General features: G+C 40.5%; 1 protein-coding gene and 1 pseudogene across 2 annotated transcripts in view; one reads left to right on the forward strand and one right to left on the reverse strand.

Moving 5' to 3' along the window:
• Positions 1–27,745, reverse strand: part of Entpd1 (ectonucleoside triphosphate diphosphohydrolase 1) — a 123,196-nt gene that overhangs the window by 25,287 nt on the left and 70,164 nt on the right. For both annotated transcript variants that reach the window (XM_020175081.2, XM_074078636.1), the window contains one exon: positions 7,774–7,890. In XM_020175081.2, coding sequence (XP_020030670.1) covers positions 7,774–7,890 — 117 coding nt within the window. The remainder of the gene's footprint in view (positions 1–7,773; positions 7,891–27,745) is intronic.
• On the forward strand, positions 24,159–25,690 carry LOC141424653 (Y-box-binding protein 1-like; annotated as a pseudogene).

The raw sequence follows: 27,745 nt of genomic DNA on the forward strand, positions 1-27,745 counted from the left end.
GTTCCAAATCCCTATGTGCTTCTAGCCCAAATACCCCCAGTTACTGCTTACTACTCTGTCCTGGACTTAAAGGATACCTTCTTTTGCATTCCCTTACACCCAAAAAGTCAATCTATCTTTGCCTTTGAGGACCCCACATGAAAAGCTGGTCAGGTCACCTGGACTGTCCTCCCCAAGGACTCAGAGACAGCCCCCACCTCTTTGGATTGGCTCTAACCCAACACTTGGCAGAGTGGCAATCTCCACAAGCTACTCTGCTACAATATGTAGATGACCTCCTCCTCTGTGGACCAACTGAGGCTGTCATTTCATGAGCCACTTAATCCTTACTAAACTTTCTAGCACATAGATATTATAAAATCTCTAAAGAAAAAGCCCAATTGTGTAAGTCAAATTTAGGTCTTGTCCTGGAGAAAGAAATGAGGTCTCTAGGAGAAGATAGGATTCATCCTCTACCTGAGACTCTAAAACAATTGAGGGCCTTTTGGGGGTGACAGAATACTGTAGAATTTGGATCCTGGGATATGCAGACCTAGCCAGGCCCTTATATCAGATCCTTAAGAAAGCACATAAGGATTCCCCAGCCCTTTATTGAATGGAATGACAAGTCAGAAAATGCATTCTACCAGTTAAAAAAAGCCTTTATGACAGCTCCAGCCCTGGGTCTCCTAGTACAGGACAAGTTTCAATTATATGTCTATGAAAACAGAGGACTGGCCTTGGGAGTGGTGACTCAGCTCTGGGGTATCACTCCCCAGCCAGTAGGATACTTAAGTAAAGAATTAGGTCAGGAAGCCAAGGGATGGCCAGGATGTCTTTGAGCAGTTGCTGCCATTAGCCTTCTAGTGCCTAAAGCTAAAAAAACTTATCCTAAACCACCTGCTAAAGGTTTGCACCCCTCATGACCTAGCAGGAATTTTAAACTCAAAAGGAGAACTTTGGCTATCTGACAGCCCTCTACTTAAATACCAGGCCCAGCTTTTGGGAGGGACAAAAATAAACTTTAAGGACCTGTCAGAGCCTGAATCCTGCATCCCTTCTACCAGAGGCAGAGGGAAATCCTGAACACTCATGTTAGGAGGTACTTATGGAAATTATGCTGCCTGACCTGACTTAACTGATCATCCCTTAAAAGGCCAGACCTAGAATTATACACTAACAGCAGTTCCTTTGTCAAAAATGGTGTCAGACATTCAGGGTTCACAGTTGTAACAGAATTTGGCATCCACAAATCAGTCCTCTTCCTCCTAATACAAGTGCTCAATTGGCAGAATTAGTGGCTCTAACAGAAACCCTAAAACTGTCAAAAGAACAGAGAGTCAATATCTATACAGATTCTAAGTATGCCTTCCTGATCCTGCATGCTCATGCAGCCATCTGGAAGGAAAGGGGAATGCTAACTACAACAGGATCTCCCATTAGACATGCTCGTGACATACTAGCCCTCCTAGATGCTGTTCTATTTCCTAAAGAGGTCTTGGTGATTCATTATAGAGGTCACCAAAAAGGGGAGGATAAGATAGCAAAGGGAAACAAAACAGCTGATGCAGCAGCTAAATGGGCAGCCATGCAGGAATACACAGCTGGCCCTCTCTTCTGGGAGAGGACTCTTCTTCCCCCAGAGAGACCACAATATCAATCAGAGGAAGAAAGTAAGCAAGTCTCAGACCAAGGGTACCAGTTAGATCACCGGGGCTGGTGGGTGTCTGCTGGAGGAAAGTTATGGCTCCCTGAGGCACTCCAATGGAAAATTCTTAACACTCTCCATCAAGTCTATCATTTGGGCTTAGACAATATTTTGGTTTTGGTCAAAAAAATGTTTGGGGAGACTAAATTAAGGGATACTGCCTAACAAGTTCTACAGGGATATGAAACGTGCCACAAAAAAAAAAAAAAAATCCCAGTAATAAAAGACTCCAGGTGCAAGGGGCACAGAGACAGGGATCCTATTCCAGGGAAGACTGGCAACTAGACTTTTCCCATATGTCAGGGGGAGCAAACTGCTGTTAGTATTTGTGGACACATCCGCCGGATGGGTAGAGGCTTTTCCTTGTAGTACAGAACGTGCTACAGAGGTAGTCCAAGTTCTAACAACAGAAATAATCCTCGCTTTGGTCTCCCCTAAAGCCTTCAAAGTGATAATGGGTCTGCATTTAAGGCAGAAGTAAAGGACTCTCTAGAGTACTATGCATAGAATACCACGCCCACTGTGCCTGGCATCCCCAATCATCTGGAAAAGTAGAAAAAACAAATGAACTTTTAAAAAGACACCTGGCTAAATTGGCCCAAGAAACCCACTCCCCCGGACCAAGCTCCTCCCTATTGCTCTCATCAGGCTCAGAAACACTCCAGGCAAGCAAGGACTGACCCTTTCAAATCTCTATACGGCAGGCCTTTCCTAACCAATGACTTCCTTCTTGACCAAGAGACATCTCAGTTAATTTCCCATGTCACTCAACTTGCAAAATTCCAACAAACACTCTCGGAGATCAAACAAGCCACCCCAGGGAGGATATAAAGGGACCCCCCTCTCTTTTGCCCTGGTGACCTAGTCCTAATAAAGTCTCCAAATCCAACCCAGGACTTAAACACCCTCTTTGGGAGGGGCCACATCCAATTATTCTGTCTAACCCAATGACAGTGCAAGTGGCTGGCCTGGATTCCTGGATCCATCACTCAAGAGTCAAGAGCTGGAATTCCTCTGCGGACATCATATCTCCACCTCCGGACCCAGAATTGGAGGCTGCCTCCTTCTCATGTGAACCTTTGGATGGATTAAAACTGCTGTTCAAAAAGAAGACGCCTACAGATAGAGATAAGTCACCTTCCTAAGCCTTCCTGATCAAAACCTCCAATACCTCCTAATCAGTCTATTTATTACACTTGTAATTACTTTGGGAATAGGGCTAGCTGCTACAGCTCCTTCTAATTGAACTAGAGCTCAAAAGACAGCATCAGCATGTTCCTTTCATTTGCTAACTATATTGCTATAGGGTTGGTCTTCTGGAAACACTAGCACCCCCATATGGGAAGAGCTACAGCCATTCATGGAAGACCATGAATGGTTTTAAATCTCTCTCGAGCATTTATCCTTCCAAAATCTCCACTAAAGGACTCCTGGGTTTGCTATGAGAGACCAACAGCCGCTCACGTGCTGGCGTGGGTCCTGTTAAATTTCACTTAGGGTCCCTTCCCTTCTTTGATATTCAGGCCAGATAATTTCTCCTATGCCATGGTTCCTCTTATAGGGGTCCCAAGGAAGAACCAGCCTACTATGTCTTACTCTTGGCTTGGGTTCACCTTTCAGACAAAAATTCAGATGTTTAACGTTTCTGTCCCAGACAGCTATTTGCCAGTTTGTCATCGTCAATTAAAGACTTAGGGCCTACATACCAAAAAGACATTTTTGACTTCATCGCCCTTACAGGGGACTATCATCTGACAGCCAGCTGGTGCTGTATGAATAACTCTAAGGGCCCCACTTTTATGAGTCCCAGTTGCTTAGGCTAATGCTTGCAATGGGAGCCTCATCCCCAAGCTCACCAAGTCCTCAAACCTCATTAGTAAAAACTCTTATTGCATACTTACTGCAGGCCACCACAAATGTACCTTAACAAAACATACAAAAAGGGTTAAGAAAACTGTATAACTCTACCTTTCCACCCTCTGTGCCTCCACCTTTTACCAGCAGCCTTAATATCCCTGACTACCTGTTTCCAGGATCCACCTCCCAGGCCCAGGCTAACAACACCAAAGATATTTTATGCCTTGAGGAAGGATATCTCTTTCTTGGAAGGTCATGGAAAAAGGACCAGGTGTGGGGGCTACCATATCTACACCCAAACCATACTAAAGGAAACTGGGCAATTGCCCAACTGATACCTAATCTTGAACATATCTCTTTTTGGAATAATACTATAATACAACAAAATGAATTTTCCCAATGAACAGGAACAACTTCTCATAGAGATAAAAGGGAGATTACTCTAATAGTTTTAGGGATAACCACATTAATTGCAGCCCTAGCTGGAATCAGCTATGGGGTGATTGCCAATCATGTAACTGCAAAAAACCTAACCAAAGTAGTAAAGGGCACCTCAGACCAGGTAGGCCTTGCCATTAAGGACATGCAAAGGTCTTTGTCATCCCTTGCCTGTATGGTAATGGACCACCGCCTGGCCCTAGATTTTCTTTTGGTTAAACAAGGAGGGGTACGTGCCATGGCCAATACCTCCTGTTGCACATATATAAACACTTCAGGCATTGTAGAGGAATATGCAGACTACATTCTCCAACAGGCTAAGTGGCTCCAGGAGCAATCTCTTGAAATTCAGGTTTCTACACAGGTATAAGACCAAATAAAATCCTGGCTCCCCTCCAGGGCTTGGTTTCTACTGTTTCTGGACCTGTACTTGCCATTATTCTCTTGCTTGTGTTTGGCCTTGCATTTTAAACTTACTTGTCAAGTTTGTTTCCTCTTGCTTAGAATTCATCAAACTACAAATGCCCCTGATGGAGATGAAAATGACCTACAATTGCAGTCCCCTCAATAACCCCTCTCATGGTCATGGTCAGCCCTAATACTGCGGGCCCCTTCATGGGCCCCTGTTAGCAGGAAGCAGTTACTGAATAGACTTCTTCATCTCTATCCCTAACAGCAGTTAGGGGGGACTAAAGGACAGACTGCAGGAGGTCCCAAAAGGTGATAAGTGGTCAAAGAGACACTTCTCCTTCCCAGGAAACCTCTGTTTGCACCTGAGAGACATCTCCGCCTTTGGGCAATACACAGAACCCAATCTCCAACCTGACCCATGGGACCACCGGTTTCTGGGTCCCCCAGCATGCCCCCTATGCAGGCTTTCTCTTCTCTTCTCTACAAATAAAATCTTTCCAACCTCTGCTGCTGGAGTCTGCCTGTGCTTTCATTCTCACAGTGGAACCAAGAACCCTGAACACCTGAAATTCCTGCATGTGTCATCTGTGCATCAAAACTACAGAAACACATGGAGAATGAACAATACAGATCGGAACAATAAGAGGCAAAAATCAGGGCAATTAGCCCACATAGCTAGAGCTATCTGATTATCAACAAAGGTGCCAAAAACATAAGTTGGAGAAAAGTTATACTCTTCAACAAATGGTGTTTGGAAAAAAACCCTGGATATCTACATGTAGAAGATTGAAACTATCTCTTACCTTGTTAAAAAAAATCAATTCAAAATGGATCAAAGACCTTAATGTAAGACCTAAAATTTTGAAACTATGACAGGAAAACACTTCAAAATATAGACATAGGCAACAGCTTTTTAAATAGGACTCCAATAGCTCAGGAAATTAAAAAAATGGGCAGATGGGACTGTATCAAATTAAAAAGAATCTGCACAGCCAGGCAACAGTGGCTTACACCTGTAATTATAGCTAATTGGAAAGCAGAGAGGATTGCATACTGAATGAGAGAAAAATATTTATCTAGAATATATAAAGAGCTCAAAAAGTTGAACACCAAAGAATGAATAATCCAGTTAATAAATAGGCAAATTAACTTAACACAGTTCCCAAAAGACGAAATCCTTAGTCATAAAGAAAATGCGTATCAACATGACATTGAGATTCCATTTTATCCCAGTCAGAATGGCTATCATTAAGGAAATAACAACAAATGCTGGTAAGAACTTAGGGAAAAAGAAACTCTTATACACTATTGTTGAGAATGCTAAATGAGTGAAGCCACTACAGAAGTCAGTATGGAAGTTCCTCAAAAAAACTAAAAATAAAAGTAGCATATGATCTTGTTATACCACTCTTGGGAATTTAAGTTAATCAGCAATAGAGATAGCTTCATGCCCATGTTTATTATAGCACTAGTCACAATATCCAAGCTATGGAATTAGCCTAGGTGACCATCAATAGAGGAATGGGTAAAGAAATTATGGTATATATACACAAAAGAGTGTTATTAAGCCATAGGTAGAATGAAATCATGTCATTTGCAGGAAAGTGGATGGAACTGGAAATCATCATGTTAAGTGAAGTAAGCAAGACTGAGAAAAGCAAATGTCCCATGTTTTCTCTCATATGCAGAATCTAGACTTTAAAAATGGCACAAAAGTAGAAAGGGTACCATTCGGGAAGAGAAAGGAGAGCAGGAGGAAGGGGAAGGGAAGACAAGAGAAGGTAATGGGGAGATGAACATGATCAAAGTACCTTTTATGTGTGTGTGTAAAATGTCAAAATGAAACTCATTGTCTTTTATAATTAATATATGCAAACAAAAAGCTTAAGAAAAGAAAGAAAGAAAAAAGTGGACTAGGAGTATAGTTCAGAGCACTTGTCTAGCACACACAGGCCCTGCAATCAATCTCCAGCACCACACACACACACACACACACACACACACACACACACACACACACATAGACAGAGAGAGAGAGAGAGAGACAAGTGTTGGCAAGGATATAGAGAAAAGGAAACCCTTATATGCTGTTGGAAGGAATGTAAATCCATGTAGCCATTATGAAAAACAGTACAAAGTTTCCTCAAAAAAATTAGAAAATAAAGTTCTACAAGATCTACTGGGTGTTTATCCAAAAGAAATGAATATGTGAGAGAGCTATCTGTACTCTCATATTTACTGCAGTCCAAAAGTCAAGCTAGGACTCAATCTATCAACACATGGATGGATAAATAAAATGTGATATATATATATACATATATGTATCATACTGTGATATATATACACATACATACATGAACACACACATGGAATATTAGTCAGCTATTAAAAAAGCATGACATCTATCCTTTTGGACAACATGGATAAAATTGGAGAACATTATGTTAAGTTAAATAAACCAAACACAGAAAGACAAATATCACATGATCTAATATGTGAAATATTAAAAATTGGTCTGATAATGAAACACCTTATTTTATCTAATTAATACATGCTAAAAAGTTGATTTCATAGTGTTGAGACAAGTAATAGTGCTTATCAGAGACTGGGAAGGTAGTAGGTACAGGGCAGGATGGGGATATGGAGAAGTTGGTAAATAGTACAGTGTCACAGACAGGAATAAATTCTAGTGTTCTATTCACTGTACAGTGTGTCAACTATAGTTAACAATAATGTAGTACATATTTCAAAAGATCTAAAAAAGAGGATGTTGAATGTTCTTACCACAAATAAATGACATATGCTTAAGGCAATAGATTTGCTCATTATCCTGATTTGATAATTTCATAATATATACATATGTTGAAATATCACATTGTACCACATAAAAGTGTACTGTTATTATGTATCAGTTAAAAAATAAAACTTACAATAAAAAAGCTTAACAAATAAGGGGATTTCTGATGAGGGGCTTCTGGCATAGCCTTTACTGTCCTATAAAAAGGAGCAGATGTGTCTGGTTCTCCCCCTCTTCTGACCTTGAACAAAGAGGCCACAGCGCTGTCTTCTGTCCATGAGGAAATAGGCATGACAGCAGAAGTGAAGAGGCAATGGCTGACGTAGAGATGGACTATTGACACTGTGCTAGAAGCTGCCAATTATAAAACTTCACATTAGGTGAGAAACACAGACCTACTAAAGCTGTTCTATGTCAAGTTATAAGGGAATGTGAATAAATTCATTCCTGACTCCATAGTTAGGCTTCTCTAGCACATTTGCTGGATCTCCATCAAATCAGCATAAGGTTAAGAGCAGAATCACACCTTCCACATCACTGAGAGCACAGGGTACTTGTGATAGCTCTAATTTTAGTCACTCACCTCCTCCCAAGGCCTGGAGCAGAAATTTGCCATTATCTCAGTCATCTTTTCCTGAGATGAGACTTTTTCTGATGTCAAGTTTAAAAAGTCCATCACAAAATAGAAAGCTGAAAATGCCTGCAAGAGAAAATTGCAGGGGTTTAGGCTGTGTCCAACATACAAGGCATTGACTCGATCCCTTTGGGAGCTCAATATTTGTTTGAGAACAGCAAAGATCCTCTGTACTGGAAATTCCCTGCTGAGCACAGATGTATGCTTCAATTCCAGCTAAAGTTGGAAGTTTCCTGTAAGATGCATTATTTTTAAATTTCTTATGTATAATATATGGTTAACAAAATGAGTAAGTGTATATAAAATAGTCCATTTTAACAAATTTTTCTTTTTTGGTTCAATTTCTCCTCCACTTTGGTCTAAACAATTGTCTGATAATGTAGCTGACATTCTACTTTTATCAGGTTTCTAAGGAAACAAAGCCAGAAAATTAACACAAAGCCAAATTTGTCCATAAAGAATAAAAACATGAGATTTTGTTAAGATTTTCCAAAGGCCGAATCAAAACATATGGGTAGTACTTTAAAATATTAATTAACTGAAGATTTGTAGTCACAGAAGAAATAGAAAGAGACTTTATAGTTTTGTATCAAGATCCTATCCTACATGGATCTACCATTTGATCCAGTAATACCACTCTTGGGGATATACCCAAAAGACTGTGACACAGGTTACTCCAGAGGCACCTGCACACCCATGTTTATTGCGGCACTATTCACAATAGCCAAGTTACGGAAACAGCCAAGATGCCCCACCACTGACGAATGGATTAAGAAAATGTGGTATCTATACACAATGGAATTCTATGCAGCCATGAAGAAGAACGAAATGTTATCATTCGCTGGTAAATGGATGGAATTGGAGAACATATTCTGAGTGAGGTTAGCCTGGCCCAAAAGACCAAAAATCGTATGTTCTCCCTCATATGTGGACATTAGATCAAGGGCAAACACAACAAGAGGATTGGACTATGAGCACATGATAAAAGCTTTAGCACACAAGGGAGGGGTGAGGATAGGTAAGACACCTAAAAAACTAGCTAGCATTTGTTGCCCTCAACGCAGAGAAACTAAAGCAGATACCTTAAAGCAACTGAGGCCAATAGGAAAAGGGGAACAGGTACTAGAGAAAAGGTTAGATCAAGAAGAATTAACCTAGAAGGTAACACCCACGCACAGGAAATCAATGTGAGTCAATGCCCTGTATAGCTATCCTTATCTCAACCAGCAAAAACCCTTGTTCCTTCCTATTATTGCTTATACTCTCTCTACAACAAAATTAGAAATAAGGGCAAAATAGTTTCTGCTGGGTATTGAGGGGGGGGAGAGGGAGGGGGCGGAGTGGGTGGTAAGGGAGGGGGTGGGGGCAGGGGGGAGAAATGAACCAAGCCTTGTATGCACATATGAATAATAAAAGAAAAATGAAAAAATAAATCCTGTCCTAAACTGACCACTTAACATGTCCCCACTCCCTTGCTCATTCTAACTTATTCACTCATTCTAACTTGTTTCTCTAACTTGATCACCTGTTTACATTTTTTGTAGGTTGCTGTATCCAGATAGGAAAGTTTTAGAGTTAGGGGTAGTGTCCATTTCAGAGCCATCTGTCTCTGAATCTGTCATCCATACTTCTACTAGTCTTGGCTCCTGATCCCTATGGAAACATTCACTACCAGCCGCTGCCCTCCATATGTTAGTGGTTGGCCTTTAATCTCTATTTTTCATGTACTTTTTGGTCCAGGTGAAGGGTTCTCAATTGGAGATCATAGTTCCACTTCCAGAGATTAAAATGTCTCTTAATTAAATGAAAAAATTTCAGTATACCTGTACAGACTGCTTGGAAGTTCCTTAGCTTTCATCAGATTCTCAATAATCTTGTGATTATCCCCTGAAGGATTAAGGATGACTGGTCCATTGAAAACAGTATGATAAGCAAAATAAACCAGTCACAAAGTACAAATACTGTATAATTATACTTATATGATGACTCCTGGAATAGTCAAACTCATTCAGAAATTAGAATGATAGCAGCAACAGTGACTAGGGGAATAAGGAAGAGGAAGTTAATGTTTTGTCTGCACCCATTGGTGCAGAGTTTCAATCTGGGAAGATAAAAAAGTTCTGGAGATGGACAGTGGAGATGACTGTATAATAATGTGTAAGTTCTTAAAAGAAGTGCAGACTTAAAAATAGTTAAAATTTAAATAATATAAAATTTACATATTTTACCACTCACTAAAAATAAAAGAAAAAAAATGACTGGTCTAAGTAGCCCCAACATTTTGTTTCTGTTCTTGCCTTGGCCATGCAGGTTATGGTTCAGAGTCCTCTTTCAAGATAGAATCAAGTAAGTAATACACTGTCAAATAATACCCTTATATAGGGATAGAAAATATGAAAAATATGCTCTTCTAACAATTACAAACACCTGAATCAAATTTAAAGCATCATATTTAAAGCATTGCTGTAAATCCCTTCTTTTTATTTAAGATTGTCTATGATAATTATGTTACTTCTATATTCCCCCCAGTACAAAGATAAGGTATGGAAATTCTCTGTCTCAAATAGAGATCATGTCTTAGAATTAGAACACAAGGAAATCCTGCTGGGCGAACTAGATAGGATCATTTTTCTTAGGCAGTTGTACTCCAGAATTGGTCACTTGTTTGTTTATCTTCCCTTGTTCAGGGACCAGTTCACTCATATTCACACTTATTTATTTCCATTTCATCTACCTGTCAACCTTCATTAAAAGCCTACATGTGTCAGGGCCTATGTGGTAGCTTTTTTGCATATGTTCTTCAGAAATCTACCAGGTTAGTATCTAAGGTAAAAAGCCCTTGGATGTATCTCTTCTAAAATGGATTATTGTTTATACAAACATGGATCAGAATTCAACCTAGAAAAATAAAGTGCTGGTGGGAGAGATGACAGGGTATACAGTCCTTTTTCCCTTGGCTTATGTATATTGCAAAATGGAAAAGTAATCTTAACCTTATTTATAATGTTTCCATTTTTAATTCCTAGAATTAGCCTGAATGACAAAAAAACCAAACAAAACAAAACAAAAAAAACGACCACCACATTCTTTTAGTACAGGAAGAAACATTGCTTAAAATCAGATTGCTGGAGTTTCTTCCTCTGGCTATCATGACTCTTTAAAGCGCCTTAAGGAAAACAATCATCCTGATTGTACTGTTAAGGGAGGGTTTCATGGTCTCAGCCAGCAGATGTTCTCTTACCAGAATAAATCCAAAGCCAATTCTTGAGGGAAATCTAACTCAATTTTTGGAATTCCTGTTTGCCTTTAGCTACAGATGAGAGGCCCCACCACTGAGATCTAAATATGTGATCAGTTTCTTAATTTCTGTACAGGAACCAACTTTACTTCATGATCCTTTTTAGGTGGTGTCCATAGCCTATGGACCTACATTTAACATACAACTCAGGATAGGAATATTTTAGGCCATATTTAGGGAGTATAGCCTCCAAAGTTCAGCTCCTTATCTTTCAATTGCTAGCTTAGAGTATTTGAGAAGGTGATTTGATAGAAATATATCCTCTCTCAGCTACTCTGAATTATCAGTTTGGGGATCAAATTCTAGACTGGTGTGGTGGTATGTCTTCAGTCCCAGTTACTTAAGAAGCTAAGGCAGGAGAATCACTTGAACACAGGCGTTCAAGACAAGCCTTGGCAACTTAGTGAGACCCCATCTCATTAAAAAAAAAGTTTAAAAATACATATTGCCTTAGTCCATCAAAGTATTAGTAACATGAGTTGGCTTTTAAATATTATGCTTTTGGGTTAAAATTGCTACAAATAGGGCATTTCTAATCTCAAATACAAAATGCCCTGACTGAAGCTTTGAGTGGCACGATTCAGATTTCAGAATGCTAAGGTTTTGATGTTGAAGTTCCATGTGTTAAAAAACTTGCTCGCCAGGATGGAGCTATTGGAAGGAGGTGGAACCTTCAGGAGGTGTGGCTTAGTGGGAGGTTATGAGGCCACTGGAAGTGTGCCTTTGAAGAAGATGGCCAGGTGTCAGAGACCAGACATGAGCCCTGGACTGGGAAAAAAATGGAGTTTGCACAGCCTCTCCATGGTAGGAGCTTGCACAGTCTCTCCTACTGTATTTTTCCCAGCACCTGGTATCTTGACCTTTGTTCTCACATCTCCTTGAAGAATACAACCTGCTGTGTCCACATACCAGCCCCCTGATGCAAAACTAAAGTACCAGAACTGTTAGGAGACTCCCTGATGCCACATTAATCAATACCTTAGAAAGGTGTCCTGCATGCCTTGATGATTCCAGAACTGACGTGTTGTAATTAAGCTTCTACAGCCTTAGGAAAATTAGCCCACCAAACCTCATTCCTTTTTCCTTAGATCAAAAAATTGTTGAAGCTTGATTTCTACCGGAGTCTTTTCCTTGTACTGACCTTTAAAATAAACACTGTGACTCAGGAAGGTGCTCGCATATCCCACCAGAAATGTGCAGCCCTCCCAATGACAGATTTCTATTTTCTGATTCATGTCTAATGTCTGTGTGTGTCTTATTTCTCATTCCCCCACTGCTCTTAGTCAGGTTCATGCAGCATACCTACACAGGTCTCGGACAAGTGGCGCCCAACCTTGGGGCCTGACTACAAGAGAACTCATTGGACAAGGCAAGGGAACACTCTCTGAAGGATGCGTCCACAAGAAAAATAAGGTAAGGGAAGAGTGCAGTTCTGAATACAGTCTGGAGTAATAAGTATGGGACAAACTGGATCTAAGAAAAGAGACCCCTATGTAAAGATGCTTAAAGCTATGCTTAAAACTAGAGGTAGTAAAGTTAAGTCTCATCAACTTGTACAGGTTTTAGATTTTGTTCGGGACAGTTAATTTAGAAACCTGGCAAAAGTTAGGAGAGAGTTTAAGAAACCGCTACACTAAGGGAGGAAGGAGCTAAGGATATGCCAATTTTTACCTTGGGTAAGTGGAGTCAAATTCGGGACTGTTTAGACCCAACTCCAATTCATAAAATAAAAATTAGGACCTCTGAATCTGAATCAGGAGGCTATAAAAAAATCAGGAAATGGCAGCTGTCACTTCAGCCCTTATGGCTCAGGCGGAACCCCCACAGCCTTTTTTCAAACTTAACCCACCCTTTACTGACAGGCATTCTGAGAACAGATCCGAGTCAAAAGACAATGATAATGAGGAAGATTATCAGGATGCTCTGCCTCAACCTTTCAAAAATTCACTTTCAACTATATCCTCTAAAAAGAGTCCATTACAACGTATGTTGGCTCTGGCATGAAAGTCAGGGGAGGACACTTCTGGTTTAAATATATACCCAGGTTTTGAACAAACCAATCCAGCTGCAGGGCAGCCTCAGAGGCATTATGAACCTATTCCATTTGAAACCTTAAAAGAGCTCAAGGAGCTTGTACCATGTACAGAGCTACAGCTCCATTTACACAGCAACTGTTAAATAGCATCGCTGCTGGCTCTGCTTTCCCTCCTGATGATTGGTTGGCTATTGCTAAAGCTTGCCTTGGCCCTGGAGATTATTTACTATGGAAAACTGGCTATCCTGAAATATGTAAAGAACAAGCCACCCGCAATACTGCTTACGGCATACCAATTACTGCAGATATGCTCCTAGGTCACAGGGACCATACAGGCTTGCAAAATCAATTAAATTGTCCCCCATTAACATATGACCAAACGGGTATTGCTGCCACCAGAGCATGGGAAGAGCTACCCACTAAAGGAGATAAGACCCAAGAAATTACTAAAATTATTCAGGGTCCTGAAGAAACTTTTCAAGACTTTGTGGCTTACAGCATAGGAGTAGAACTGTTGGGGACCCTGAATTGGGTACTCTCCCTGTAAAACAGTAAGCCTTTGAAAATGCTAACAAACATTGTAAGGAAGCTGTCAGACCTTATAGGAAAAAGGCTTCCTTATAAGACATGATTTGGCTTTGTTCAGATATAGGGGAAGGCTATGTTCAGGGAATGGCATTAGCAGCCGCCCTGAAGGAAACCTTAAACCCTTCAAAAGGAGGTGTCTGTTATAATTGTAAAAAACCAGGTCATTTTGCCAAAGAATGTCATAAAGCCACAAAAGCAAATTTGCCACCTGCTGGATCTTTTGGTCAAGGACAAAAGCCCCCAGGAATATGTCCTCATTGCAAATGTGGCCATCACTGGGTAATGAGTGTCACTCACAATCTGATATAGAAGGTTGACCATTGCAAAGACAGCAGGGAAACTCCTCATGGGGCCAGCTCTGACCCTCACTACCCTCCAGAAAGGACCAATTGGGTCACCATTTCAGACCTCTTTCGTGCCACCCCTGGAAGCACAAGACTAGATCTCAGTCCCTCCACCCGATATGTATTAACTCCTGAGATGGGAACTCAGACAATCCCTACAGCAGTCTTTGGGCCATACCAGAAGGGACAATAGGATTAATTTTAGGAAAAAATAGTTTGACATTAAAGGGTCTGCAAATACATCCTAAAGTTATTGATCAAGATTATATGGAAGAACTTAAAATTCTTGCTCAAGCTCCTCAGACTTTTGTGGCTATTGCTCCCACAGATAAGATTGCACAGTTGATAATCTTTCCCAACGTAAGGATAGGAAAAGAGCTCATGGACACCCCACAGGGAGAAAAAGGGTTTAGTCATTCCGATCGTGCTTACTGGGTACAACGAGTCACTTCTGACCACCCCAAGATGGCTCTATTTTTAAATGGCAAGTGGCTTATGGGATTGCTAGATACTGGAGCAGATGTTTCTGTAATTGCAGAGTGACACTGGCCATCCACATGGCCTTGTGTTTACACTACAGCAGATTTAAAAAGTGTTGGCTCTGCCACAGCTCCTTTACAAAGTGCTTGTGCCATCTCTTGGCATGATGAGGAAGGACATTCTGGCACCTTTTTACCATATGTGCTAAAAGATTTGCCAGTAAGTTTATGGGGAAAAGCTGTTTTACAGGAAATGGGAGCTATTTTATACAGCCCCAGTGCTAAGTTATCACATATGATGTTACAACAGGGTTTTGATCCTCATAAATGCCTAGGAAAGAGTCAACAGGGAATAAAGGAACTCATCTCTTCTATGCCCCATCCTCCTCATATGGGATTGGGATACAAGATGTCTCCTACACATTTTTAGAAGGGGACCTGATTAAAAAACTACCCCCCACTTCGCACAGCTGTAAAATCACTTGGCTCACTAATGAGCCAATATGGGTGGATCAGTGGCCCCTAACAGGAGAGAAATTAGCAGCAGCACAGGCCATAATTCAGGAGCAATTTCAATCAGGACATATAGAAATATCTCATAGTCCATTGAATACATCTATTTTTGTTATTAAGAAACAATCAGGCAAATGGCATTTTCTACAGGATTTAAGAGCTATCAATAAACTTATGTAACCAATGGGATCTTTACAACCTGCCCTCACCCACTGCCATTCCCCTACAAAATTATCTTTATATTATTGATTTTAAAAATTGCTTTCTTACTATTCCATTGCATGAGGAAGATAGAGAAAAATTTGCCTTTTCTGTACCCATGCATAATCATCAGGCTCCTCGTAAACGTTATCATTGGAAGGTTTTGCCTCAGCGCATGCCAAACAGCCCTACTATGTGTCAAGAGTTTGTTGCTTCAGCTTTAGAGCCTTTAAGACAAAAATTTAATCAGCCTTATATTGTTCATTACATGGATGGTATCTTACTTAGCCACCCTGATTTAGATATTCTTCAAAATCTATTGGGTCATGTGCTTAAACAATTGCCAAAATGGGGCCTTATTGTAGCTCCAGATAAAGTACAAAAACAATCTCCCTTTTCATATTTGGGACAGCTTAGTGAGGGATGGACTATCCACCCCCCCAAAAAAATTAAATCCATAAAGATAATTTAAAAACTTTAAATGATTTTCAAAAATTATTCTAATCAAAAAAAATTATGATGTAAATTGGCTACATCCTGCCTTAAAACTTACTACCTGTGAACTGTCTCCTCTCTTTAAAATTTTACAGGGAGACACTCAACCATCACCTCCTAGATGTCTCACACAGGAAGGTCATATGGCCCTGGCTAAGGTTGAATAAGCTATTTATAACTCTCAAAGAACTCGTGTTGATTATTCTCAACCAATACAGCTTCTTATTTTACCTACTGCAAGTCTACCCACAGGAGTTCTTTGGCAGACTCAGGGAGTACTAGAGTGGTTACATTTACCTCACTCCCCTGCTAGAGTCATCACTCCTTACCATAATATGGTAGCAAAATTAATAGCCATGGAATGTTTTTGCACTGTACAACTGCTAGGACTAGAACCATCCCTTATTATTGTCCCATTTACCAAGGAAAAAGAGGCTTGGTTATGGTGTACTGATACCATGTGGCAAAGTGCATTAGCAAACTTTCCAGGACAGCTTGGAGAACATTTGCCTTCCTCTAAACTTCTTAATTTTGCTTCTCAACATGCTTTTATATTTCCTCACAATATCTGAGAGGATCCCATGTCTCAGGCTCTTGTGATTTTTACTGATGCTTCAGGTTCTGGAAATACTGCTTACTTTTCCTCTCAAGGACAAAAGGTTGTACAAACAGGTTTTTCCACTGCTCAGCATGCTGAGCTTCAGGCAGTTATATTGGCTTGTCAGGATTTTGTTCATGTTCCTTTTGCTTTGTATACAGATAGTGCATATGTTTATGGTGTACTTAAGACTATTGAAACTGCTTATATAGGACCTGCTAATGATGAACAGCTTTTTCATCTCCTCCATGAGTTAAGGGCTTTATTACAACAATGCCAACATCTCTATTTTGTGAGCCATCTCCGGTCCCACTCTGGCCTTCCTGGGCCTTTGGCAGAGGGCAATAGCCAGGCCAATGCCTTGGTTTCTCCATTAATTTTACAGGTGGATAACTCATCACCAGTAAACCAGGCCATACAAAGTCATTCTCAGTTCCACCAAAACTCCAGAGCTCTTCGCAAACATTTTCATATCACCCGAGAACAAGCTCGTCAGATTGTTAAGTCATGTTCAAAATGTGCTCCTCATTTGCCTGTGCCCAGTGAGGGAGTTAACCATTGTGGTCTTCATCCTCTACCCTTATGGCAGATGGATGTTACATTCCATCTTTTGGACAAGAGCGTTATGTCCATGTTGTCATTGATACTTACTCTAGTTTTGTTTTTGCCTCTCCATGATCAGGGGAAGCAACACACCATGTCATAGATCACTGCTGGCCGCCTTTGCGGTGATGGGCAAGCCGCTCCATATTAAAACTGATAATGGCCCAGGCTATACATCTACTGCCTTCAAGGCTTTTTGTTCCTCCTACAAAATTCTTCATACCACAGGCATACCCTACAATCCCCAAGGCCAAGCTATAATAGAACGGGCTCACCAAACTTTAAAACTTCAATTACAAAGACAAGAAGGGGGAGACAGCTCCCCGGCCACTCAAATTAACAAAGCCCTTTTTACTTTAAATTTTTTAAATTACTCTGAATCTGGCTTTACTCCAGCTGAAAAACATTGGGAACATCATAATAAACAACATTTGCCACAGGTATTGTGGAAAGATGTAATGACTGGGGCCTGGCAAGGCCCTAACCTGGTCTTGTTATGGGGCCAAGGCCAAGCTTGTGTTTTTCCTGAAGGTGCAGAAAGCCCAATTTGGGTACCCTCATGGTTTGTGAAGACCCATGGAACCCATCAGCCATGAGATGCAGAAGCTCCATCTGATGAAGGAGAGGAGCCCAAGCCCAGTGAAAACCAAACCAATGGAGATCCTGTCACTGAAAGTGACAAGGAACCACCCTTACTGGTCCTACAAGAGGCAACATCACCACATTGACAACTGCAGTAAAACAACCTATGGATCTACCCCCCCAACTTGGGGTCAAACAACATGCTTGGTGGACATGGCCAAGAATGCCATTAAGGGGTGGGGACAGGAAGAAACTGCTGCTGTTCTTCTGCTAGCTGTGATTACCATCATTAGTCAGCAGGTGAATGCTGCAGAAGCCCAGACCTTAGTGCATTGGGCATTTGTGCCTCATCCACCTCTGCTTCATGCCATTACCTGGAAAAGTCCACCTATATCAGTTTTTACTAATGACTCTGAGCTGGTAGGAGGTCACTCCAGTGGACACCTGGTTCCTACTTTCACTAATTATAATTTTACAGGACAAGCTGTTGCTTTACCCGTATGTCTGGGGAATTTGCCTTATTGTCTCCCTCTCACACCTATTTGGAAAAGTGCTCTGTTATGGAATGGTACTCAGTTTCTTGATTAAAAAAAACTAGAATTTTTTGGCTTTAATGCCACTGGTCCATATAGTGCTACACATTGGCTTCACATTCCCCGCTGTCATGACAAATGCAGTCTCTGGAGCCCCCATAAGGGAGCCTCATGGGAACAATGCATATTTGCTTCTCCAATGGCTACAAATGTTACAGGCTACATGGTCTCATAATGAACTTCTGAAACCAATAATATGGGTATTGAGCCACCCCTCTGGTGGGACCTGACAGAGGAATCATTCAATCAGATATATGGAAACTCAGAGATACTACTGCTAATATCAATCTAACTAGCCATTCAGGCAGCTCTGTTATTAAAGGGTTGCAAGCTTGTGTTCAACATCCTTTTGCTTTATTGGCTGGATCAATTAACATTTCTAAAAATAGAACTATTTTTGATAGCTCTTGTTCTTATTGCAATTTAACCTCATGTGTGGACAATTACATAAATGGCAACCTACTTATATAAAACAAAGCCCATATATCTTGGTACCTACAAATTTCACAGGACCATGGTACCATGATACAGGACTACAGGTTATCAAAGAAATAAAATCATTATTAGTAAGAGAAGAAAGATTTGTAGGACTCTTGATAGCAGGCATTGTGGCAGCCATCCCTGCTATTGCCACCATGACTACCGCTGCAGTAGCCCTCTGCCAAAGCATTCAAAATACTCATTACATTAATACCTTAACACAAACTGTCAGTTATGCCTTTCAACAACAAGTTGCTATAGATGAAAAAATTGATATCTGCTTAAATTCTCTAGAAGCTGCTTTGCTGGCTATGGGAGATGAAGTTCAAATGCTGAAATTCCATCAAGATTCACTATGCCATGCAGGCTTCCACCATATTTGTGTTACTGCAGCATCTACAATGCCACAGACTTTCCGTGGAAACTCGTTAAAGCACATGTCATGGGAGCCTGAGAAAATAACAATGATTCCCTTAACCTACAAGCCTTAAGATGGCAAATTTTAGCCATGCAGTGAGCACACGATCGGTGGCTGCTCCTGCAGATATAGCAAAGACTATATTAGATGAGTTACAATGATTTAACCCTTTTAATACTCTGAAATATTCCTTTTGGTATTTCATTGGCATTGTGTTATTAATGATTTGTTGTTTTTGTTTACTTTCAGTAGGAACTCGAAACATCAAAAAGATGACTTCTCAGATTAAACATAGAAATGCATCAGGAGCTTTAAGAAATAGAGTAGGGGGAGATGTTCGGGACCAGGCATGAACCCTGGACTGGGATACAATGGAGTTTGCACAGCCTCTCCATGTAGAAGTTTGCACAGTCTCTCTTACTATCATTCTTCCCAGCACCTGGTGTCTTGACCTTTGTTCTCACATCTCCTTGAAGAAAACAACCTGCTGTGTCTGCATTCCAGCCCCCTGATGCAAAACTAGGTAAAGTACCAGAACTGTTAGGAGACTCCTTGATGCCAGATTAATCAATACCTTAGATAAGGTGTCCTGTGTGCTTTGATGATTCCAGAACTGATGTGTTGTAATTAACCTTCATTAGCCTTAGGAAAATTATCCCACTAAACCTCATTCCTTTTACCTTAAATCAAAGAATTGTTGAAGCTTGATTTTTACCAGAGTCTTTTCCTTGTACTGACCTATAAAATAAATACTCTGGCTCAGGTAGGCTCTCACGTATCCCAGGAGGAATGTGCAGTCCTCCTGATCCCAGCTTTCTATTTTATGTTTTGTGTCTAATGTCTGTGTATGTCTTATTTCTCAGTCTCTGCTGCTCTTAGTCAGATTCACACAGCATACCCATGCAGGTCACAGGCAGCCAAGCCCTGGTCCCTTTCTCTCTTTTGCTTCATGGCCATGAAGTAAGTGGTTTTGCTCTACTGTGTATTCTCAGCATGTGCTGATTAGTCACAGGTTCAAAGTAATGGGGCAAATCAATCATGGACTAAAACCTCCAAACTGTGAGTTAAAATAAACCTTTTCCCTTTATAAGCTGATTATTTCAGGTGTTTTGTTATAATAATTGAAAGCTAATACAAAGAGCATTTCAGATTTTTGAGTTAGGAATGTGCAACCAGTAAAATCTATATAACATTCCAAAATCCAAAACATTCAGAAATCTGAAACAGTTCTGGCCCAAAGCATTTCAGATAAGAGACAGTCAAGTTGTATAAGAAACTGCAGTTACAATAAAAGCACTGGCACAGCCATGTTTACTGCAGCATTATTCACAATAGCCAAGCTATGGAAACAGCCAAGATGTCCCACAAATGATGAATGGATTAAAAAAATGTGGTATTTATTCATAATGGAATTTTATTCAGTCATAAAGAAGAATAAATTTTGTCTTTTGCAGGTAAATGGATGGAACTGGAGAACATCATCTTAAGTGAACTTAACCAGGTTTAGAAAGCCAAAGGCTACATGTTTTCTCTCATATGTGGAATATAAACCTAATACAAATACAGCATTACTATGAAAAGCAGGTCATGTTAAAGGGAGGTCACTAACAGGAGAGGGAGTGTAAATGAAGGAAGTTAAGAAGGTGAATATGGTTGATGTACTTTCTATACAAGAATGAATATAGTTTTTTATTGTTGTTCTGGGTGGAGGTACATTGTGGCATTTATAAAAGTTCTTAAAATATGTCAAATATATCATACTTGAATTCACCCCGCCAACCATTCTCCTTTATTCCCCTCTCCCCCCACATTCCTGAAATTGTTTCAACAGGTATCATTTTTCCATTTACATACATGCATACACAGTATTTGCACTATATTCACCCTTCCACTCCCTTTCCCCATTTCCTCCCTCCTCCCACTAGTACCAACCCCCCCAGAGGATCTGATCCACCCTCCTCTCATATTTGTAAGTGAAAAAAAAAAGAAAATTGACATTTTTGTTTGTTTAAGATAGCTACACAAGGAGTTTCCTTATGACATTTCCATGTATATATGTATTATAACCAGAATTGGTTCATCTCCTCTACTTTTCTTTCTACCTTAGTCTCCTTCTTACAATGGTTTCAACAGGTTTCAAAACTCTATACTCATTCTCATACAGAGAGTACATCAACCATATTCATCTTCTTAACTTCCTTCTTTTATCCCCCCACTCTCATATGTGACCTTCCATTAGCATGACCTGTTTTTCATAATATTGCTATATTTGTATTAGGTCTGTATTCCACATATGAGAGAAAACGTGACTTTTGGACTTTTGAACCTTGCTAAGTTCCATCCATTTACCTGCAAACAACAAAATGTCATTCTTCTTTGTGACAGAATAAAGTTCCATTGTATATAAATACCACATAGTCTTAATTCATTCTTCAGTAGTAGGGCATCTTGGCTGTTTCCAAAGCTTGGCTATTGTGAACAGTGCTGCAATAAACATGGGTGTGCAGGTGCCTTTGTTGTAACCTGACTTCTATCCCTAGGAGTAGAATTGCTGGATCATATGGCAGTTCTAGTTTTAGTTTTTTGAGGCACCTCCATACTGTTTTCCATGTGGTTATACTAATTTACATTCCCACCAGCAGTGTATGAGGTTTCCTTTTTTCCAATATCCTTGCTAACATTTGTTGTTGTTTGTGTTCTTAATGATAGCCATTCTAACAGGAATGAGGTGGAACCTTAACATGGTTTTGATTTGCATTTCTTTTATAGCCAGGGATGTTGGGCATTTCTTCATATATTTTTTGGCCATTTGGACTTCTTCCTTTAAAACAGCTCTGTTCAGTTCATTTGTCCATTTCTTCATTGGGTCATTGATTTTTTGGGAGTTTAGTTTCTGAGCTCTCTGTATATTCTGGTTATCAGTCCCTTCTCTCATGTATAGCTGGCAAAGATTTTCTCCCATTCTGTGCGCAGCCTCTTCAATTTAGAGACCATTTCTTTTGTTGCACAGAAGCCTTCTAATTTCATGTAGTCCCATCTGTTGATCCTTTCTATTAGTTGCTGAGCCATTTGAGTTCTACTGATGAAGTCCTTGCCTGTGCCTGTTGCTTCCAGTGTATTCCCTGCTCTTTCCTACACAAGCTTCAAAGTTTCTGGTCTTATATTAAGGTCCTTAATCCACTTTGAATTGGTACTTGTACAGGGTGAAAGGATCTAGTTTCAGTTTTCTGCACACAGATATCCAGTTTTTCCAGCAACATTTATTGAAGAGGCTGTCTTTTCTCCATCACGTTTTGGACACCTTTGTCAAAAACCAAAAGGGCATAGCTGGATCTTCTGTTCTACTGGTCTTCATAACTGTTTTTGTGTCAGTACCATGCTGTTTTTATTGCTATGGCTCTGTAGTATAATTTGATGTCTGGTATTGTGATACCTTCAGCATTGCTCTTTTTGCTCAGTATTGCCTTGGCTATTGGCAGTCTTGAATTTAGAATTTTTAAACCTGCTGTAATCACCATAAGAAGGAGACTAAGGTATAAAGGAGAAAAATAGAGGGATGAACCAATTCAGATTATAATACATATGGTACATGGAAATGTCACAATGAAACACAATGAAACAACTTAAACAAACAAAAATGTCTTTTGTGTTTTTTTACAAAAATGGAGAACAAGAAGGTAAAACAGGTCCTGTCAGCAGGACCTGCTCCTGTGAGCAGAGGGAGGATACAAAGAAAGGGTGTAGAAGGGTGAACATGGTGGATATATTATGTACATGTGTGAAAATGGAAAATTGAAACTATTATAGGAATAGGAGGAGGGGAGGATAAAGGAGAATGATGGAGGGGGCAAAGTCACTATGATACACTGTAAGAACTTTTGTAAATGTCACATTATATACCCAGTACAACAGTAATAATAAAAAAATTTTTTTAAGAAATTGCAAATTTTTTGACAGTACTGGCATTTGAACTCAGGGCCTCATGCTTAGGCACTTGATCCAGGCTCCCTGCTGATTTTTTTTTCTTTTTAGTTATTTTTCAGGTAGAGTTTCACATTTTTGCTTAGGTCTAGCCAGCTTCAGGCCACAATCCTCCTACCTGTGGCCTCCCTTTCCTGTAGCTGAGACCACAGGTGTACACTTTTACCCCCAGGTTGAGATGGAGTCTCTCTAACTTTTTGCCCAGGTGTCCTTGAACTCCAATCCTCTCCCATTACACCTGGCAAAAATTGCAATTTTTATAGATGTGGTCAAAGAGATTATCTAATAAAATGTCCCTTGTGAAATATACTTGGAATTCAATTATAAGAACAGGTTTGCTTTGCCCTGGGACCTGAGAAGCTGGATGTAATGTTAATTATGGACCTGATTAGGAAGCATAAAGCTAAACACACACACATTTATATAGCTGGCCCTTAAACAGAACAGGTTTGAATTGCTTACACTTACATGCACTTAAATGCACTTACATGTGCATTTTTTTTTGAGATTTGAGATAATCTGAAAGAACTCACAAACCACGTAGTCTAGAAATAATGAAAAGAATATTTAAATTCTAGTCTATTTTATCATTTAATCATAAAATACATATACATACACTATAAAGATTAAAAACTAACCAAATTTATGTAAACCAGCACTTGGTATATGACACCATTCGCAGTCAAGAGAATTCTTAAAACTTGAGGAGACGCCATATTAAGTCATCACTGTGTAAAACTAGCTGCAGCACCTCCTGCAGCACTGGAGTAATGCACGGCCCTTCATGTTGCCCTCATTGTGGTGAGTTCCAGTGCTCTGAGTCTCTGCTTAAAATGCCACATTACACAACTGAGCTCCACATGAGCGATTCATCTCCTAGTTAATTGCATATTGCAGTAAAAAAAAGTGATTTCTTGTGGTTCTTGCATATTTCCACTGCATATAGTACATGTAACATACAAAATATGTGTTAATTGACTGGTTGTGTTATTGGTGAGGCTCTGGCCAACAGCAGTCTATGATTAGCAGTTACGTTGGGGGTAGGGAGTCAAATATCTGTGGCATGCAGGAGCAGAGGATGGATCCCTGAGCAGCATCTGCTGGCCTATTTGCCATTAATGCCATCATGAGCAGTGAGGCCAAGACCCAGAAGTCACTTACTGACCACCCACCTGCCTCCACCCTGAACACTGCCAACACCAAATCCAGCACCACGGACAGTGACACAGGTAGCCTCATCAGTGGTGGCTATCAACAAGGACGGAAAGTTTTGGGAACAGTGAAACGGTTCAATGTAAGAAATGAATATGGTTTCATCAATGATGAAATGATGACCAGATGTGGTGGCTCATACCTGTAATCCCAGCAGGAGGAACTTAAGTTCCAGGCCAGCCTGAACCACAGAGTAAATTGCAGGCTAGTCTGGGCTACACGACAAGACCCTAGCTCAAAAAACCAAAACAAACAAATAGAAATGATGACAAGGAAGATGTTTTTGTACATCAGGCTGCCATTAACAATAATAATTCAAGCTGGCACCAGTGGCTCACACTTGTAATCCTAGTTACTTGGAAGGCTGAGATCAGGAAGATTGAGGTTTGAAGTATGCACATGTCATTCCAAGCTATGCAGGAGGATAAGATCAGGAAGACTCTGCAGACAAGGCTTGGCAAAAAAGTTTGTGACACCCCATCTCAAAGGAAAAAAGCTGGGCACAGTGGCACATACCTGTCATCCCAGTAACAGCAGGAAGCATAAAATAGGAGGAATGCAGTCTAGACTGGCCTGGGCAAAAAAGCAAGACCCTATCTCCAAAATAACCTGAACAAAAATGGTTGGAGGTGAAGTGGGGAGGCAGCTGAAGTGGTAGAGTGAGACCGTATCTCAAAAACATTCAACACAAGAAAGAGCTGGTGGAGTGACTCAAGAGGTAGAGTGCCAGCCTAGCAAGTATGAGGCCCTGAATTCAAACCCTAGTCCCACCTAAATAAATAAATTAATAAATAAGTCCAAGAAGTACTTTCATGATGTAGAGAAGCTTCATTTTGAAGAAAAAATAGGGTACGGAGGCAGCAAATGTTATAGGCCCTAGTGGAATTCTAGTTCAAGGCAGTAAATATGAAACAGACCGTAACCATTACAGACGCTCTCCATGTCATAGGATCCTCCATGCAATTACCAGCAGAATCATGACAATAGTGAGAGCAAAGAAAAAAACAAAGGTGGGATCCAAAAGTGCTCCTGAAGGCTAAGCCCCATAGTGCCAGCCCTATAGCCGATGCAGGTTCCATATCCTCTGAAGATGCCATGGGTCTTGATTACACTGTTCCACCTTCCTGTGTAGGGAGAAGTGACAAGAGGGTGCTGACAACTGAAGTGTAAGAGAGCAAGATAGACCAGGGAGACAGAATATGCATTGGGGCTGTAGACCACAATTCTTCAGGAGCCCTTTTCACCAAAGACAGACAGAGTAGACAGCAAGGAAGAGGATAAGGACCCAAAGTCAGCAGCCACCTCCAGATTGGTACCACTTAAACATCACTTTCCAATGCAGACACCCAGAACACTCTGAACCACAAGATGGCAAAGACACAAAAGCAGTTGATCCATCGTCTGAGAATTCGTTATCCTGAGTCTGAGCAGGGGAGAGCTGAATAACTATCAGCTTATTATCTCTGTCATCACCCGTCATCCTACAAGAAGAAATGACTATGAAGTTGCATCAATAAGAAATGAATAAAAGATTGGAGCTGAAGACCTTAAGTACTTGTCTTTTGTCCATTGACCAGATAATTAGAACTGTCTGCATTACCAATAAAGCATGGTGTTTTGATTATTTTACTTAAGGACGTCTCTTTTTTGGTAATGACAAAAAAAAATTTAAGCCTGATTTTTCTCAATATATCTTTAAGATTTTTAGGTTGTTTCACATCTGGTTAGGTTGAGATTTTAGAGACCTTCATTTTTAACTAGGAGAGGAGGAAGGAGAAGGAGAAGAGGGAGAAGGAGGAAGAAGAGAAAGAGAAGTTGAGCATGGTGGCACCTGCCTATTATTATTGCTACTCAGAAGACTGAGGCAGGAGGATCACCGAGTTCAAGGCTGGCCTGGCAATTTATTGAGACCCTGACTCAAAATTAAAACTTTTTTTTTGAAGGGTTGGGGATGTAAGCTCAGTGGTAGAGTGCTTGCTTATCCCTGGTACTGAATTCATTCCCCAGTACCCACAAAACAAAAGGAGCAGAAAGTTAAGTATAGTAACTCACAACTGTAATACTGGCTATTTGAGAGGCAGAGATTGGGAAGATTATGGTTTGAGCCCAGCCTGGGCAAAAAGTTGGTGACACCCCCATCTCAATGTGGTGGCACATACCTGTCATCCCAGTTTTTCAGGAAAGCACAAATAGGAGGATCTGGTCCAGGCTGGCTGGAGCATAAAGTGAGACCCCATCTCAAAACCAACCAATGCAAAAAGGTCTGACAGAGTGGCTCAAAGGCTGAGAGCATGCTTCACAAGCAAAAGGCCATGAATTCAAACCCTAGTACCACCAAAAAATTAAAAAGACAAACTTCAAGTATCTAATTGACAAAGGTCTTAAATAGTTTTTTTTAAAAAGTTATACATGGGGAGTCAGGCATGGAGGTACACATCTATAATCCCAGCTACTAGGGAGGCAGAGGCAAGAGGATCACAAGTTTGAGGCCAGCTTGGGCAAAGCAAGACCAGCCTGAGCAGTAGCAAGATCCTATCTTAAAAATAAATACGAAAGGGCTTGGGGTGGGGCTAAAGTGGTAGAGTGCTTGCCCAGCATGTGAGAGGCCCTGGGTTCTGTCCCCAACACTGAAAAGGAGGCGGGGGACAGGTTCCCCTAATCCCTGTTTTGTTCTGTGGTCAACTGTGTGTACATATGTGTAAACAAATACATTTAAAATGTTTCTTAGCTTCAGTTCCCTGTTGAATTTGTTTCTGCGCTTTCTTGCTTATATAAATGGCACACTGTGGTCTTAAAAAATAATTTCTAAATTACCTCATAAGTAATTACCAACAGATGTTCCCTCTTCATTGTTTGTGTTTCTAATTTGTCTGTAACACTGGATTCAGTCTACTAACTAAGGCCACAGTGTAGCCAGACTGACAAGAGCATTGACGATTTTGTTTAGTTTAGTTTTGTTTTGTTTCCAGTACTGGGCTTTGAACTCAGGGCTTCACACTTGCTAGGCGGGTGGTCTACTACTTGAGTCATGTGGTCCAGCCCTTTTTGCTTTAGTTATTTCTCAAATAGGGTCTTGCATTTTTGCCTGAGACCAGCCTCAGACCGTAATTCTACTTCTACCTCTGCCCTCCCGTGAGTAGTTGAGACCACAGATGTGCACCATCACGCCCAGCTTGGTTTGTTGAGATGGGGAATCTCACTAGTTCTTTGCCTGGGGTGGTCTGAAACCACTATCCTGTAGATCTCCACTTCCTAAGTAGCTTGGATTACAGATGCAAGCTACTGCACCTGGCCCGACAGTTTTTAATATTGCATTTACAGACTAAGAAGTAGATCATCAGGGCTGACTGCCATTGTGGCAAAAACTCCCTTCCACAAGTTCTCTGTGATTTGAGAATACCCTAACTGGTTTTGGAAATAACAGGAATGCAACTGGATTTATACGTTACAAATACCTGTTTTAAGTCCCAGAACTTCAGGGTGGGAACTCCTGCAGGAGTG

The sequence above is a fragment of the Castor canadensis genome, chromosome 7, assembly GCF_047511655.1.
Source record: "Castor canadensis chromosome 7, mCasCan1.hap1v2, whole genome shotgun sequence".
In the NCBI taxonomy this organism is placed as follows: domain Eukaryota; kingdom Metazoa; phylum Chordata; class Mammalia; order Rodentia; family Castoridae; genus Castor; species Castor canadensis.